General features: G+C 39.9%; 1 protein-coding gene across 1 annotated transcript; it reads left to right on the forward strand.

Annotated features, from left to right (window-relative positions):
- Positions 1–2,226: 2,226 nt before the first annotated feature.
- On the forward strand, positions 2,227–9,570 carry trim108 (tripartite motif containing 108). Its single transcript, XM_017706040.2, has 6 exons — positions 2,227–2,693; positions 4,707–4,802; positions 5,046–5,279; positions 6,040–6,110; positions 6,210–6,325; positions 8,024–9,570. Exons 1-6 carry the CDS (start codon positions 2,262–2,264, stop codon positions 8,542–8,544), a joined length of 1,470 nt encoding a protein of 489 aa, XP_017561529.1. The 5' UTR covers positions 2,227–2,261; the 3' UTR covers positions 8,545–9,570.
- Positions 9,571–15,787: the final 6,217 nt, after the last annotated feature.

The raw sequence follows: 15,787 nt of genomic DNA on the forward strand, positions 1-15,787 counted from the left end.
GCTCCTGAGAGAGACCCATTCTTTCACTAATGTCTGTAGAAGCAGTCTGCAGGCCTAGGGGCTCGGCTTTATACACCTGTGGCCATGGAAGTGACTGGAACGCCTGAATTCAATGACTTGGATGGGTGAGTGAAAACCTTTGGCACTATTATGTATTTACTGTATTCAAATACTAATAGAGTGAACTAAGGGGACATAAGGTCCAATGGGACAGTATTACAGAAATGTATCATACGTTGGGCTAATTTTGTGAAGCTCACACAAGGCGAAAGTTCAAAAACTGTCCCAATCACCCTCAAGTTACCCTACAATCTACTTATAAACATACAAACTCAATCTAGAAAAGTATTGCTCTAGCTCAGGGCTTACCAGTCAGTCCACATTTTAGTGGTATCCTACCTGCCAACATACCTGAACCAAGCAAAAAGAAGACTGTATATTTGGTAAGAGCTGAAATTTAAGGCCAGCTGGTGGGACTCAGGACTCGGTTGAGATACCCTGACCTAGAAGTTATGTAACTTATTTTTCTTACGTTAAGGGTGTTACGTGTTTCAAAGCCATGGAATGAAAATACTTTTTTGTGGTATTGATCTTGGAACTATTTTAGGTCACTGAATACGTTTTTCCAATGATATGCTTGGGTGGTATAAAGCCTGTATGCCATATAGGCCAAAGTTATGTGTAGTTTTACCAGTAAAAGGAAGGAAGAGCTCTTCTTGTAGTTTAAACAGCAATACACATAAGCAAAATGTCTACATTTAATTATTTTAGTTGAACATGTTTAATAGTTCATTTATTACACTTCTCTCCTGGAATATTTTATGTGTATTGACTGCACTTAAATGGCTATACCCCTGAATTTACAGTCAATACTGTTTTCTGTAATATGAGGGCTAAAGTTCCTGTTTTTGCAGAGCAGGGAGGAGCACAAGTATGAATAACTCACATCGGCAAGTGGCACCCTTACGTAACCAAGAATTCAAGAATTGTTTAACAGACAAGATAGTCAAGATCCAGTGAAAAGCCCACTATTGTATCTCAGTACTTGAGATAATTGCATGGCTATTTTGGCTCTCTATATCTCCACAATGATACACATCAGATATTAAAACTTTGTTATCTATTACTCATAAAACAAAACACTTTTATCTGCACTATGTATTTGTCACATAGTGTTAAAGTTGTCTGATTTATGAGCCAATATAAGTGCATAACACACTTTTTTCAACAATAAATGGTTTAAAAATTGATGTCATAACTTTAGAGAAATTGATGTTAGATATATATGATATTTCACTGTCTTTTCTTTAAAATATGATGAGTTACCAGAATAAAGGATGGAGTCATACACATTTGCTTTGTTATTGCTAAATGAAATCCAGATTTATTTTGGTTGGGAGTGGGCCGATATAGTATATAACTAGATGTAACTTTGGCCCCCTGTATCTGTCTGTATAACACCGAAACAGCAAGGTATTTGTCATACAGTATTAAAGGTGTTGGATTTATTAGCTATTAAAAAATGAAAAGAATGTCACACCTTCACACCAGTCAAAAGTTCAAACTTTGATAAGTCATAACTTTTCAGCTGTTGATAGTAGGTGTTTGAACTTTTGGGGGATTTTTCTTTGAATTAAGTTGTATTAACCTACCAAAAGAGAAGATGCATTGATACATATTTGTTATGTTATGGCCAGTTGAATATATTTTAATTTTAGGCCAACTCTGCCCCCTATATCTCCATACTGAAACACATTAGGTATTTCAAACTTTGGCATTAATTTTAATTAACCAATGATGATTTAACCAATATCATTTTGGCAACTATATATTTGTAAAATTGTATTAAAAGTGTCTGATTTATGAGGCATTAAGAAGAAAAATCTCATTTCTAAAATTGCATACTGTCTACTAATGTTGATATGTAAGTATTACACAAATCTGAATGGGTGATTTCACATCATGTAATTGACTCACATATACGTTTTTGGTGATTGAAATATTTTTAAATAAAAAAATAAATGAAAAAATGACCATTTATGCTGCCTCATGCCTCAGAAGCTCTGCGACAAAGTTAAATTTGCCAGTTTCACTTGTGTGTTGTTTCATTAGCCTGCAGATCCTGTTTGACCTGAGCTGGGTTGGGAGGTACAGCACTGTACATAACTGAAAGGGTCATTATTGTGTAATCAAGATTCAGAATCAAGAAGGAAGGAGCCGTGTGAGGCGAACTTTATTGAACAGCGGCGTCCTCACTTAGAATGGCCTCCCAGCTGTCTTGGGAGATCAAGTGCTCATTGTGTTTAGATGATTTCACTGATCCGATCACTCTGTCTTGCGAACATTCTTTTTGCCGCCAGTGCATTACGGGTCACCTGCAGTCCAGCCTGGGCCGAAGCTTCTGCCCGGATTGCCAAAAACCTTACAAAGCCAGAGACCTGCGGCCCAGCCGGCTGCTCAGGAACGTGACGGCAGCTGTACGGGAGCATCTCACAGTCCAGGAAGGGATCATGACTTCACCTACAGATTCTCCAGCAGCACTGACAGACACGCTGATATGTTTTGAACACGATGAGAAGCTCAAACTCTTCTGTGAAACGGACCAGAAGCTGGTATGCGTAGTGTGTCGAGACGGGCAGAAGCACAAGGGCCACCAGTTCAAACCTGTGAAAGAGGCAGCTCAGATGGTGAAGGTAAAAATCCGCTCAACACAGTGGTATGAACACCCAGAGTCACATGACGTGTTTAGTTGATTTTCTAATTGAAAATAGTTGAACACATCCTCAAATTCATTGCAGAATTTCTGTTTATTTGTTTAGTTATGCTGGAAACTGGAAAAAAATAGAACATAAAATGTGGCCTCTGCTGAAGTTATGGCACATTTTATGTTCTATGTTTTTTTTCCAATATAATTTCCAGCATAACTCAACAAATAAACAGATATAAGTTAAGTGATAATTTATTAGTCCCACAAATGGGGAAATTCCACCTCTGCATTTAACCCATCCATGCAGTGAAACACCACATACACACTAGTGAATACACACACACTAGGGGGCAGTGAGCACACTTGCCCGGAGCGATGGGCAGCCCTATCCATGGCGCCCGGGGAGCAGTTGGGGGTTTGGTGTCTTGCTCAAGGACACCTTAGTCATGTGCTGTTGGCCCTGGGGATCGAACCGGCAACGTTCCAGTCACAGGGCCAGTTCCCTAACCTCCAGCCCACGACTGCCCCTAAAATATATGCATATATTCAGCAAACTAACAGTAGTTTGACCAGGGCTGTCCTAACTCTTGTATACAACTTGTTCACACAAGGTTTAAACTGGGAATTCCACAGATTTTTCCAAATATCTGCATAATTCACTGCTTTAGATGTAAACAATGTCATTCACATTGGTTGAGTGTGAAATTGTTCATTGTAAAAAAGCTCAGATTTCTTTAGAGTGGTGTTGATAGGAACCAGGTGTCGTGATGGTTACACCAGACCTTTAACCATTTCATTTAATATCCAAAACGACCAGTGAACCTACACGTGTCTCCTGAGTTTTTATACGTAATGTTGGTAATGGTAAAATAGTGATAAATCCCCAAAACAATCATTTTCTTTGAGGACTGTTTTGCCCATTTTCTCTTAGCGCCCCATTTGCTTTTCCAATGTTGCGTTAGCATCAAGCTAACAGGTTTAATACTACAAAGCTCTAACCAGCACACCATTGAAGCTTGTAAGAAACATTCAGGTAACACATTCTTTAATTTGTATTTCGGTTTTACTGCAGATTCTGTGGTAAACATTTCAAAATGAAAGCCTCTGAATATTACTGGATTAGCAATGTTAGCAATCTGCCATGTTAGCATGTTAGCAAAGGTGGTTGTTACACAAAACCATGCTTTTTGCTTCATATGCACACAGCATTTTAAAGTCCCCGCGATTTTAATTCCATAAAATAAAAATTTCTGCCTGTTTGGAAGATCCCACAGTTGAATTCTACATTTTTTCTGCAATAACTTATGATGAAATATGCTAGATTTCTGTGAAAATGTGTATAATGTAGAAAAGTGGGGCGCAAAAGGGATTTTGTAGTAAACAAATTATTTCTAAAAGTATTTTGTAGTGTTTAAATGATATTTTATCCATTTTTTATGTCAAGAAAGCGGCGGTTGTGCTGTCCATTATTTCAACATGGCCATCTTTGTGGGGAGGTGTGAATTGTTTTCACAGCAGGGACTTCCAACAGTGTCTTTGTTAGTCTGATCACAGAGTCATGGGGGGAATGTTTAATTTGATTAAATTAATTAGAAATACCTGCGACCCTGAGGGAGAAGCAGCTTAGAAACTGTGTGTGTGTGTGTGTGTGTGTGTGTGTGTGTATGTGTGTGTGTGTGTGTGTGTGTGTGTGTTTATCTGAGTTGATTTCTATTGCACCAATGAAATGGTCACTACGGGGCCTGTACCTGATCCAGTTTTGGTCTGTGGAAGTGTCCAGATAGCTAGCCATAACATAACTGAACTTCTCATTGGTGTGCTTTCTATGCCTGTGTTATTGCAGTTTTAATCTTGGCAAGAAGGTTCTGCCCAAAAACACGAGTCTGTTCTTCACATTTTCGGTAGTAATAAATGGCTGTTTCAGTTTGGACTTGTGATGAAAAACACGCTAGTCTATTTATGTCCACTGTATTTTTACCATTCCCTTGTGGTCCTGTAGGGAGTAGTGAAGGGTGCGCTAGGCTTCCTGGCCAAAGAGAATAGAGATCTGGAAGGCATGACCCAAAAACAGGCAGCTGAGGTCACTAAAACTGAGGTAAGACAGTTTCATGGATTTAAGAAGTGAAATCATGACTCATCAAAAACATAATAACCAGATAATATAATTCGCACATTGCAATTTGCACATTGCCTACAACATATTTCTTATGCAGCATATATTCTGTAATTCCATGCGTCTCACTCAGAGTTGTGACAGATTTCCAAAAGAGGGACTCCCTAACTATTAGGTACCGAACACAACCTGAAACCAAAATATTTGATACCCTTTTTATCAAAGTTGAGATCCACACGACTGTCAGCCCAGATGTCTGCCCATTTGGCGGAGTTGCACCAGTTCCTGAGGAAGAAAGAAGAAGAAGCAAAGAAGCAACTGGAGGACGAGGAGAAGAATGCTGTCAAATCCATGTGGAGGAACACATCCAAAATCAGTGAAGAGCTGATGGAAGGAAAATCGACAGAATGCATTCTTAAGTCTGCGCTGGATATTAGTCAACCTGACCACTTTCTACAGGTAACTTCAGGAACATTGTGAACATAAGCTGTGTGAACATAAGTTGGCTTCTTCTTATTATTTTACAGTCAACCATAGTACAAGTACGCTGACACCTTAGCAACCACCTGGGATAGCATAGCAACGGCCTAGCAACACCTTAACACCAACTATTTTGGCTTCCATAGCAATACCTTAGCAACCAAATGAAATATCATAGTAATGGCCTAGCATACCCTAGCAACCACCTGGAATACCACAGCAACAGCCTAGCAACACTAGTAATCATATAACAATTAACAAGCAACACCCTAACAATAAGCTGGAATACTGCAGCAACCCTGTAGCACAAGCATAGCAACAACATGGTATACCATAGCAACAGCACAGTAAAACCTTAGCAACCACCTGGGATAGCATAGCAGCTGCCTAGCAACACCTTTGCACCAACCCTTTTGGCTTCCATAGCAACAGCCTAGCAACACCTTAGCTACCACCTGGAATACCATAGCAATGGCCTAGCAAACTGGAATACCATAGCAACAGCCTAGCAGCACTTTAGCAATCACATAACAACCACCAAGCAATGCCCTAACAACAAGCTGGAATACCATAGCAACATCATAGCAACTACCTGGAATTTCTATAGAAACAAAATTCATTAATTTAGTTTATTTGTGGGCTCTATTTCTCACACTGGGCACCAGTTATGTAAGCACTAGTAAACAAAGATGAGTATAAACCACATCATTCTTTTGTCATTGTTTATCTGTTTTTCCAGTGGTGGAATGAAAAGGGATTTTCTGTTATAGAGGGGATGAAGCAGAAAGACAACACGGACACAGAAATCAAGTAATTCAGTAGAACTTCCAAAAATTTTGCATCATTCCAGTCATAATGGTTATTTGTGATTTTTTTAGCTTTAACCTGATATTACTTCTGTTATGGCAGATACAAATCAAAGCTGGAAGGCCTGCACGTGATTCCAAACTCTCTCTTCTTCGGCCCTTACGAGACTCACCTGCAGTTCTTTGTATGGAAGGAGATGCTGGGAGCTGTTAAGCCAGGTGAATTAAATGCTCATATGCATGAATATCGTACTGTAATTCTGATCAGTGTCTAAAATCAACCATAGCTAAACTAACAGTAAAATTGAGCAAACTTTAAAAATATCCATGTGAAATAACCAAAGGCCTTCCAACTCTCAAACTCAAACTGGGTTAATATTATGAGGAAATAATGTTGTGTTTTGTGAGTAAATATTGTGTGCAAGTAGATTTTATCTTCATATTTGTTCATTGAAATGTGCTCTTTTAAATGCTATAAATTGATTTGTGGCAGTCCTTGCCAGATATAAGCAATATGTATTTGAAATGTCGTTGAAGCTTCAGGGACAACAAATTGTCACTGACAAAACAATTGTTTGGTTTATCAGTTCTTCTTTTGGAAATGCTCTCTTCTAGTTTGGTAATGTTGCCTTCCACACATTTATTGAGATCTCCTCTTTTGTCTCTGGTTTGAGAAATAAATAACTATTTTCTCTTTCCCCCAATGTCTTGTGAAACTGGGAAAGCTTTCAGATTTAAAAATATGTTGTGGCATATTGTAAAATATTTCAAAGGTGGCCCGGGCATAGTTACGGTTGCTAGGGTATGAAGGACCACCTGGGCGAACCAGTTAGCTACAGCGCCACACTGAAGCAGAGCAGTGCTGCAGCTCTAGATAAGAATACCAAAGACAGCAGCTCGCTGATTATGGATGAAAAGGGTAAACAATGACGTCCCCCCCCAAAAAATTTTTAGATTTTGAGACATTTAAGGGGTCCCGGACCTGCCAAGATCCACAGTATTTCACAACTTGTGTGAGAGTGGATGGCGTTCTTCAAAGTTTTCTGCAGTTTTCACATGTTCAGTGTGCAAGCAATGTTGCATGCATGCCTAGCATCAACTTTTAATACTGTAAAATCCTCTCTAATACTGTAATACTGTAATACTCTCACATATTATTTAATAAGTGCTGCTGTCTTGTCAAGAGGTCACGGACGGGTTTAGGAGTTGTATCTCATATATGATCTTCAGTCTGTTTTTACCTGCTAAAGTACTGGAAGACTGTGGCCGAGTATGTACAGTTAACATTGATGTCTATTAGACTTAGACTCAGATTTACGCCATACAGTGCGCATTAGAACGAAATTGCGTTGCATTGGCTCAGAGTAGATTGGGGAGAAAAGAAAAAATATATAGTGCAAAATGTAGTGCAAAATACAATGTAGTGCAAAGTGTAGTACATATGTAAAAGATAAATAAGTTTTAAATAAGTATATATATATATATATATACAAGAGAGTGTGCGCTGGAGCTCCCAGGTACGGAGTAATCAAAAAAGAATTGGAGCAGCATTTTATTTGGAGTCCAGCCGTCTTATGGCATGTGGGAAGAAGCTGTTTTTGAACCTGACTGTTCTGCTTTGAAGACTTCGGAACCTCCTTCCAGGGGCCAGCAGAGAGAACAGTCCATAGTGGGGGTGGGAGGGGTCTTTGTTATTAATCTTAAACCAAGACCAAATGCACCATGAGGCCTTTTTGTTTCAACAATGCACCAATGAGTCAGATCACAAAATGAACTACAATGGAATTGAACAGTTTGCTTCATTTTTAGGGCTGTTTAGAGGGATCAGAGTTTGTTGGACATGTTCACATATGCACAGAAAACCATGACTAGTTCATTAGTGGCTTCAATTAATCCCTGTTCTTCTCTTTGCTTCAGTTCCTGAGAGTTTGAGCATAAAGGACCCTGCAGACTCCTACCTGAAGGTGGCCCCAGGAGGTGCACACGTATGGCAGGCCGAGAGGAAGTCCAACTACTTTAAGGGCTACAATCCCGGCGTTGTCTCTACAGAGACCTTCCAAACCGGACAGCACTACTGGGAGATTGAAGTGGGAAAGAAGTTAGACTGGAGCATCGGAGTTAAGATGGAGAAGGAACAGCAAAAAGCATCATCAAAATTCGACGGGATCCATCTCCACCTCAGACATGGCAAAGGATATATCTTCAGTTCTGATGGAATAGAGATTCCTGCTGTGGTCCAAGGAAATCCCAGCAAAATTGGGCTCTATCTCGACTGTGAGAGAAAGCAGATCTCCTTCTATGATGCTGACGTCATGTCTCTGATTCTTCTAACTGGCTACAGTTCAGACCTGCCCTGCTCCATTAGTCTTTTTTCAGGGCTTTATCTTGATGGAACAAACAACGACCCCATCACAATATGCTCATATAAATGTAAGTAAGACAATTCACATTCTGTTGGCGACTCAACCCACACAGCCAAACACCTACCTAACCGACAACGTGGACTTGTGTTGCCAGCAAACCAAAACACCTCTTTGAGGTTATAAAGGTGTGAAAGTCTGATGTCGTCAAGTGGAAAATATTTAATATGATTGAATAGCTTAAAAAAATCCTAAACCTGCAAAGGACATGGTGGGACTTTCTTTATAAGACCTTCTCTCTTTTTATTTATCTTTAAGTAGTTCAGTCCTTAACCAACAACTATGCAAAACTGAGCAATACAACGCTATTGTTATCCAATATTCTTCTTCTTTTTCTTCGTAATTTCTGTTGGTTATTTGTCCGCTAACTGTTTGGTCTCATTGTGAGATGTGGACCTTTTCTGTCCAGCTTTCTTGACTGGATGTTAGGTTTCCACATAGCAACAACTGGTTCCCATAACACCATAGTGTGACCAAAAGTTTGACATTCTTGGGTCACCACGATGCAAGTACATATGCAACATCCTAGCAACCACCTGGGATAGGATATGAACAACCTAGTAACACCCTGGTAACCACCAACACATCATAGCAGCTGCTTGGAAAACATCAGCAACCATCTGGTATACTATAGCAACCAAAAAGCAACACCAAGACGATTACTTTGAACACCATAGCAACTGCCTTTCTACTACTAGGGATACAATAGCAAACATCAAGCAATACCCTAGCTACCACCTGGAAAACCACAGCAACTGACTTGCAACTACCAGGGATACAATAGCAGACATTTAGTAACACCCTAGCAACCACCACTTGGAACACCTCAGCAACTGCCTTGCAACCAATAGCAAACATCTAGTAACATGCTAGCAACCACCTGGAACACCCTAGCAACTGCCTTTCAACCACAAGGGACACAACAGCAAACATCCAGTAACACCCTAGCAACCACCTTGAACAACATAGCATCTGCCTTGCAACCACAAGGGATACAACAGCAAACATCTAGTAACACCCTAGCAACCACCTGGAACAACATAGCATCTGCCTTGCAACCACAAGGGATACAACAGCAAACATCTAGTAACACCCTAGCAACCACCTGGAACACCATAACAACTGCCTTGCAACCACAAGGGATACAACAGCAAACATCTAGTAACACCCTAGCAACCACCTGGAACACCATAGCATCTGCCTTGCAACCACAAGGGATACAACAGCAAACATCTAGTAACACCCTAGCAACCACCTGGAACACCATAGCAACTGCCTTGCAACCACAAGGGATACAACAGCAAACATCTAGTAACACCCTAGCAACCACCTGGAACACCATAGCATCTGCCTTGCAACCAGCAACCACCTGGAACAACATAGCATCTGCCTTGCAACCACAAGGGATACAACAGCAAACATCTAGTAACACCCTAGCAACCACCTGGAACACCATAGCAACTGCCTTGCAACCACAAGGGATACAACAGCAAACATCTAGTAACACCCTCGCATGCTCGAATTACTGAATTAAAATATGGGCATGAACGCAACCAAACAGTTGTACACCCTGGTGTCACCATGATGTATGTACATGTGCAACACCCTAGCAACCACCTGGAAGACCACCCAAACTCTGAAGCTGTGAAAGAGACACAAATTCAGAGGTCTGTTTATGATGTAATATGGTGTTTTTTTAGTTTAGAGTGTGTAAGAAGTGTGAAATCAAAATTCTTGTAGACTTTCACTCTTTTAGACCCTTGCAGATGCTTCAAAAGCTCTAAGAACCTTTCATCATGAGAGAAGCCTGTGGAACCAATCCAGTTGTTTCCAGTCTCATCACTTAGTACTGTATGTATAGTTGTGTACGATTGTTAAGTGGGGAATCTATCTTAAACCTTTTCAGTGGAGTTAACACACAGACTGTGCTTTCAAGCATGATGCACTTTGGCTGGCCTCTGGATCGGTCTTGTGTAATCAAGCCCACGCATTTCCGTTCTTGCTTCTTTTTCTGGACATTCTCCAACTGACACCAAAATTCTTGGCTACTTTTCAAAAGCCCACACGAGGTCTATAATAAGTCTGCGTGTGCTAACTTGGTGTAAATATGAAGTTTATTTCAGAACCAGCATTATAGCAAATAATTTCCATTTGTATTCATATCTACTTTGTGATTTTTACATTTAGTCTGTGAAATAACCACAATTATATAACTGTGTAACTGTATAACTATTACAACTGTCTAACTGTATTTTCTCCTCTCTTTATTTGTTTTGGTCTTTAGATGTGGCTATTCTACATTTTTCTTGTATTTTATTTCCTCTTGTGGTCAATAAAGAGTTTGTGTGGTGTTCTATGCCAAAAACACAATTCATCTTTACTTGATTATCTTTCAGCTGTTCCAAGCAGAACACACAGCTGTCTAAATCAGAGCCGTGTTTAAAATCCCTTAGAATTAAACAGGCTGTTTGTTTATTGTGCCTTTAAGATTAATATATTTCGCTGCTGCCGGAACAAAACTTCGTATCTGCGTTTTTGTTGTTCTCAGTTTTTGACATAATTTGAGAGTACCTGCTGGCCTTTACACTGTTTGTAAATTTTGTGATGAATGGACCAACATAAACGACCCAAAATGACTTGGAAAGACGTCTGGTTCCATTGACTTACATTAAAAGTATGACTTACATACTTTTACATTAAAGTATGTTTTTCCCTTCTCCTGTAAAGTTGTCCTTTTGGAGATACGAGGTTTTGTTCAGACAGCAGTGATATGTAAATGAGCTCTGATCTAAGAACCCCGTGTACTGCTTCATTTGAAAGCAGTTGGGCCTGAAACACTCCTTATAACTTCAGTGTGAGTGGGCGGGACTAAACTGCTGTAAGCTAAATAGGTGGGTAGATGTGTTTTAGTTGCATAACAAAAAGAGTGAATTCAAAACACAGCTTCATTTACATATATACACTGTCTGGACTAGAGGGTCCTGAAACTTTATCATGTTTGCATTTTATAGCTTGCTCTTATTTTTAAAAAGTGCGGTAAATCCGGTTAATTACTACTGTCCTTTGCACTGTAAACATTTTTGGGTTATCAAAACACTGTATCCAAATATAGTGCATTTTTATCATAACTCAGAGACACAGTTTGTCACTTCATTTGGTTTTGCTAGGATGCAAAGTAGTGATGTGTGATAAGGGTATTTGGTCAGCAGGTATAAAAACCATCTATAGTAGTCAGTGTGCCCATTATGTATACTTTCAATCCAGATGTTTATGTATAGTAAACACAGCAATCTGCTGAAAATAACCATTCACATGTACATAGATATAATCCAAGTCAAATGTATACGCCTGCATGGAGCAGAATGTAATCACCTGTTACCATAACAACAAGATGTTTATGCGCTGTGATGCAAATGCACTTTCCTGGAGTGTATGCAGATTTGGACTTTGAAAGTGAACAGATTTATGTTTATAACTCTTCTTTAATGAACCAGCCTTGGAATAATGAATCCAAATATTGAATTAATATCTTGAAATAATGACTTACTTTCTCATATGTTTGACTTAGTATCTCAAAATAATAATATACTTTCTCAAAATATTGACTTAGCATCTTAAATAATGGCTTAGTTTCTCAAATTATTGTCGTATTTTGTCAAAATATTGATATAGTATCTTGAAATAATGACTTATTTTCTCACAATATTGACTTAGTATCTCAAAATAATGACTTACTGTCTCAAAATATTGGCTTAGTATCTTGAAATAATGACGTATTGTCTCAATGTATTGATTTAGTGTCTCAAAATAATGACTTATTTTCTCAAAATACTGCCATAGTACATCGAAATGACTTAACTTCTCAAAATATTGATTAGTATCTCAAAATAACGACTTACTTTCTTGAAATATTGACTTAGTATCTCAAAATTATGACTTACTTTCTCAAAGTATTGATGTGGTATCTTAAAACATGACTTATTTTCTCAAGATATTGACTTACTGGTTCAGAATAATTACTTATTCTCTCAAGATTTTGACTTAGTATCTTGTAATAATAACTTGATTTCTCAAATTTTCAACTTAGTATCTCAAAATAATGATTTATTATCTCAAAATAATGCCTTACTTTCTCAAATCGTTCATTTATTATTTTAAAATAATGACTTGCGCTCTCAAAACATTGGCTTACTATGTGGAAGAGACTGTGTCAAAGTAATGACTATTTCAAAAGGCTTTACTTTCTCAGAATAATGACTCATATGAAAATACTGACATGCTATGTTGAAATGATTTACTATGTATAGTAAATGAAATAATGACTCGTTATTGTGAAATAACGGCTTACTTTCGTGAAATGTAACAACATATCATATCCCAAGATCATGAGAAAATAAGTCTGCATATTGGAAAAAGTCAATATTTGAAGAAATCAGGTCATTATGTTGCGATACTAAGTCAACATTATCAGAAAATAAGTCGTTACTTTGACCTATTGCTGCCTGAAACTCTCTGTACTCGGTGGGACTGGGCCTCCATCCTCTTCTGCTTGAAATGTTTATATAATGTTTTTTTTTATTTGGCCAGATTATTTAAGGATTCGTTGGGCTGCAGGTAAACATAGCGGCTGAGGTGCTGACGTAGTGTACAGTGTGTTTGTTTTGGGCTCTTTTAAACACGGCTCTGATTTAGACAGCTGTGTGTTCTGCTTGGAACATGATGTTTTGCGTTTTAGTGGAGGCCAAAAAGAAAGAAAAAGGCAAGAAAACAGAAAAGCGTGAAGGCTCAGCCAGTGGGCTTCCGACGTTAGAACATGCGCTATCATGTTTGGCCAGACCAGTTTGTCAGACTAGATAAGTTTCATAAGTTGTTCTCCAGCTACAGAGTCAGGGTTAGAACTTGACTCACTGTTTCTACTCAATGTTACGTCACCAACAGTTCTCTCTCCCTATCTCTCTCTGATGGAGTTCATGGTCCACTTTAGCTGCATGAAACCAATGTCCAAACAACCATGTTTACCCTGCATATGGTCAGAGTCATCTCACTGTTTTATTTAGCTCCCCTGTTGACAGGAGTGATCCACAAGCACAGTCACCCAAACTGAACACGTTAAGCTGCTCTTGTGGCGTTGAACAAATAGATGTTGTTCACATTAGCGTAAAGAATGAGAACCTTCTGAGACTGCAGAAGGCAGAAAGTTCAGAAGCCTTCGTAAACGGAAATGTGACTTAATTCGGTGCAAAGTGTACCTGGCTTGAGGAGGGCTGAAGATTCTCCACAAGAGGGCGCCATTAGCACTGCAGTAGCTGTTGGTGCTTCATTAAAGTGGTGCTTTACATCAGTGACACTGTGATGTCTTTCACGAGACTGTCAGACCTATATCACCAAGGCCCGATCCCATTTTTTACATTTACCCCTACCCCATGTTTTTGAGTGTCTCCTTGCCCCTTGGAACCGAGTTACATCGGGTAGTGGTTGAAATCTTCCCTACGAAATGGGACCCTCAAATTAAAAAGTGCATCACTTCATTATCAGCTACCCCTGCCAGTCTGCAGTGACAGCAGAGGAGGGTGAAGTTCAGCTCCTCACTGCTGGGCGTTGGTTACATTTAGGGAATCATATGGCTTTAAAGAGGGGGGCAATTATTTATTATCACCCACCCCCTAATTCTTAAGTGACATGAAGCTGAAGTCTCAGCTTCCAGAATTTGAATTGGAATCCCCTTGTTGGTTTCTGTTGACCCCTCAAATGGCCAGGGCTGGCTGGTGGGCCCAAAGTATTTGGATAGTCTAGTGGTTAACACCTCTGCCTTCTATACGGTAGACTTGGGTTCAATCCCCACCTGGGCAAACACCCTACACTATACCAATAAGAGTCCTTGGGCAAGACTCCTAACACTGCCTTGGCCTGCCTGTGTAAAATGATGAAATTGTAAGTCGCTCTGGATAAGAGCGTCAGCCAAATGCCAGAAATGTAAATGTAGTATTTAATAAGCCCGGGATTTGGAGTAAATTAACTCAGATTTTTCTCATTTGTGAATATATTCTCTTTGCCAAAGGGTATTTTTTTATTTCAGAACCCACTTTCATGTTAAACACAGTCTGCATTGGATATGCTATTCTCAACACGATGGTGTCCTGTGTTCAGGTTTATCAGTTTTTAGGCAGGAATGCTGACAGAACAGCAAACATGCATTAACATGAGTCTTCAGACATGATTCTAGTCTAATCTAAACCATTTACTCATATATGTAATTCACGATTAAGCTGGACGTGTGAAAGCAGAGCTCTGCCAGCTCAGTGGACACCAGTTAGAATGAGCAGGCTGTTAGTTAGACAGTAGACAGTTAGACAGGAGCGTTAGACAGTAACCATAAGTCAGACGTAGTTATTGAAGCGTGAACCTGTTCAGTAACCTCAGTCTGCATGACTGTGTACAGTCAGCTAAATGAAGTGTGCAGTGCAGGTGAATGTGAGACTCATTGTTTTCGTGTTGCTGCGTATTATAAAGGCACTGACTCGCTGAATCAGTACGGACAGTCTGTTCTGGGATGTCTGCGTTTTTCAGAGCTTTGAAATTTTCACATTTCGTAATAAAGGTTGTATTATTGCTCAACTGGACCTTTCAATGTTCCTGAACTTCCCGTCAGCTCCAGCCTCCTCCAGATTCCTGCTGCGGTTGGCATTGGCCTCTCTCTTTCTCTCACTTACCCTCCACACTCTCTCTCTCTCTCTCTCTTACCCCTCCACACTCTCTCTCTCACCCCTCCACACTCTCTCTCTCTCTCTCTTACCCCTCCACACTCTCTCTCTCACCCCTCCACACTCTCTCTCTCTCTCTTACCCCCCCTCTCTCTCTCTCTTTCTCTCACTTACCCTCCACACTCTCTCTCTCTCTCTCTCTTACCCCTCCACACTCTCTCTCTCACCCCTCCACACTCTCTCTCTCTCTCTTACCCCTCCTCTCTCTCTCTTTCTCTCACTTACCCTCCACACTCTCTCTCTCTCTCTCTCTTACCCCTCCACACTCTCTCTCTCACCCCTCCACACTTTCTCTCTCTCTCTTACCCCTCCTCTCTCTCTCTCTTTCTCTCACTTACCCCTCCACTCTCTCTCTCTCTCTTGCTCACTCTCTCACCCCTCCACACTCTCTCTCTCTCTTACCCCTCCACTCTCTCTCTCTCTCTCACTTACCCCTCCACACTCTCTCTCTCTCTCTCTTACCCCTCCACTCTCTCTCTCTCTCTCACTTACCCCTCCAC

This window comes from Pygocentrus nattereri, chromosome 3, assembly GCF_015220715.1.
Source record: "Pygocentrus nattereri isolate fPygNat1 chromosome 3, fPygNat1.pri, whole genome shotgun sequence".
In the NCBI taxonomy this organism is placed as follows: Eukaryota; Metazoa; Chordata; class Actinopteri; order Characiformes; family Serrasalmidae; genus Pygocentrus; species Pygocentrus nattereri.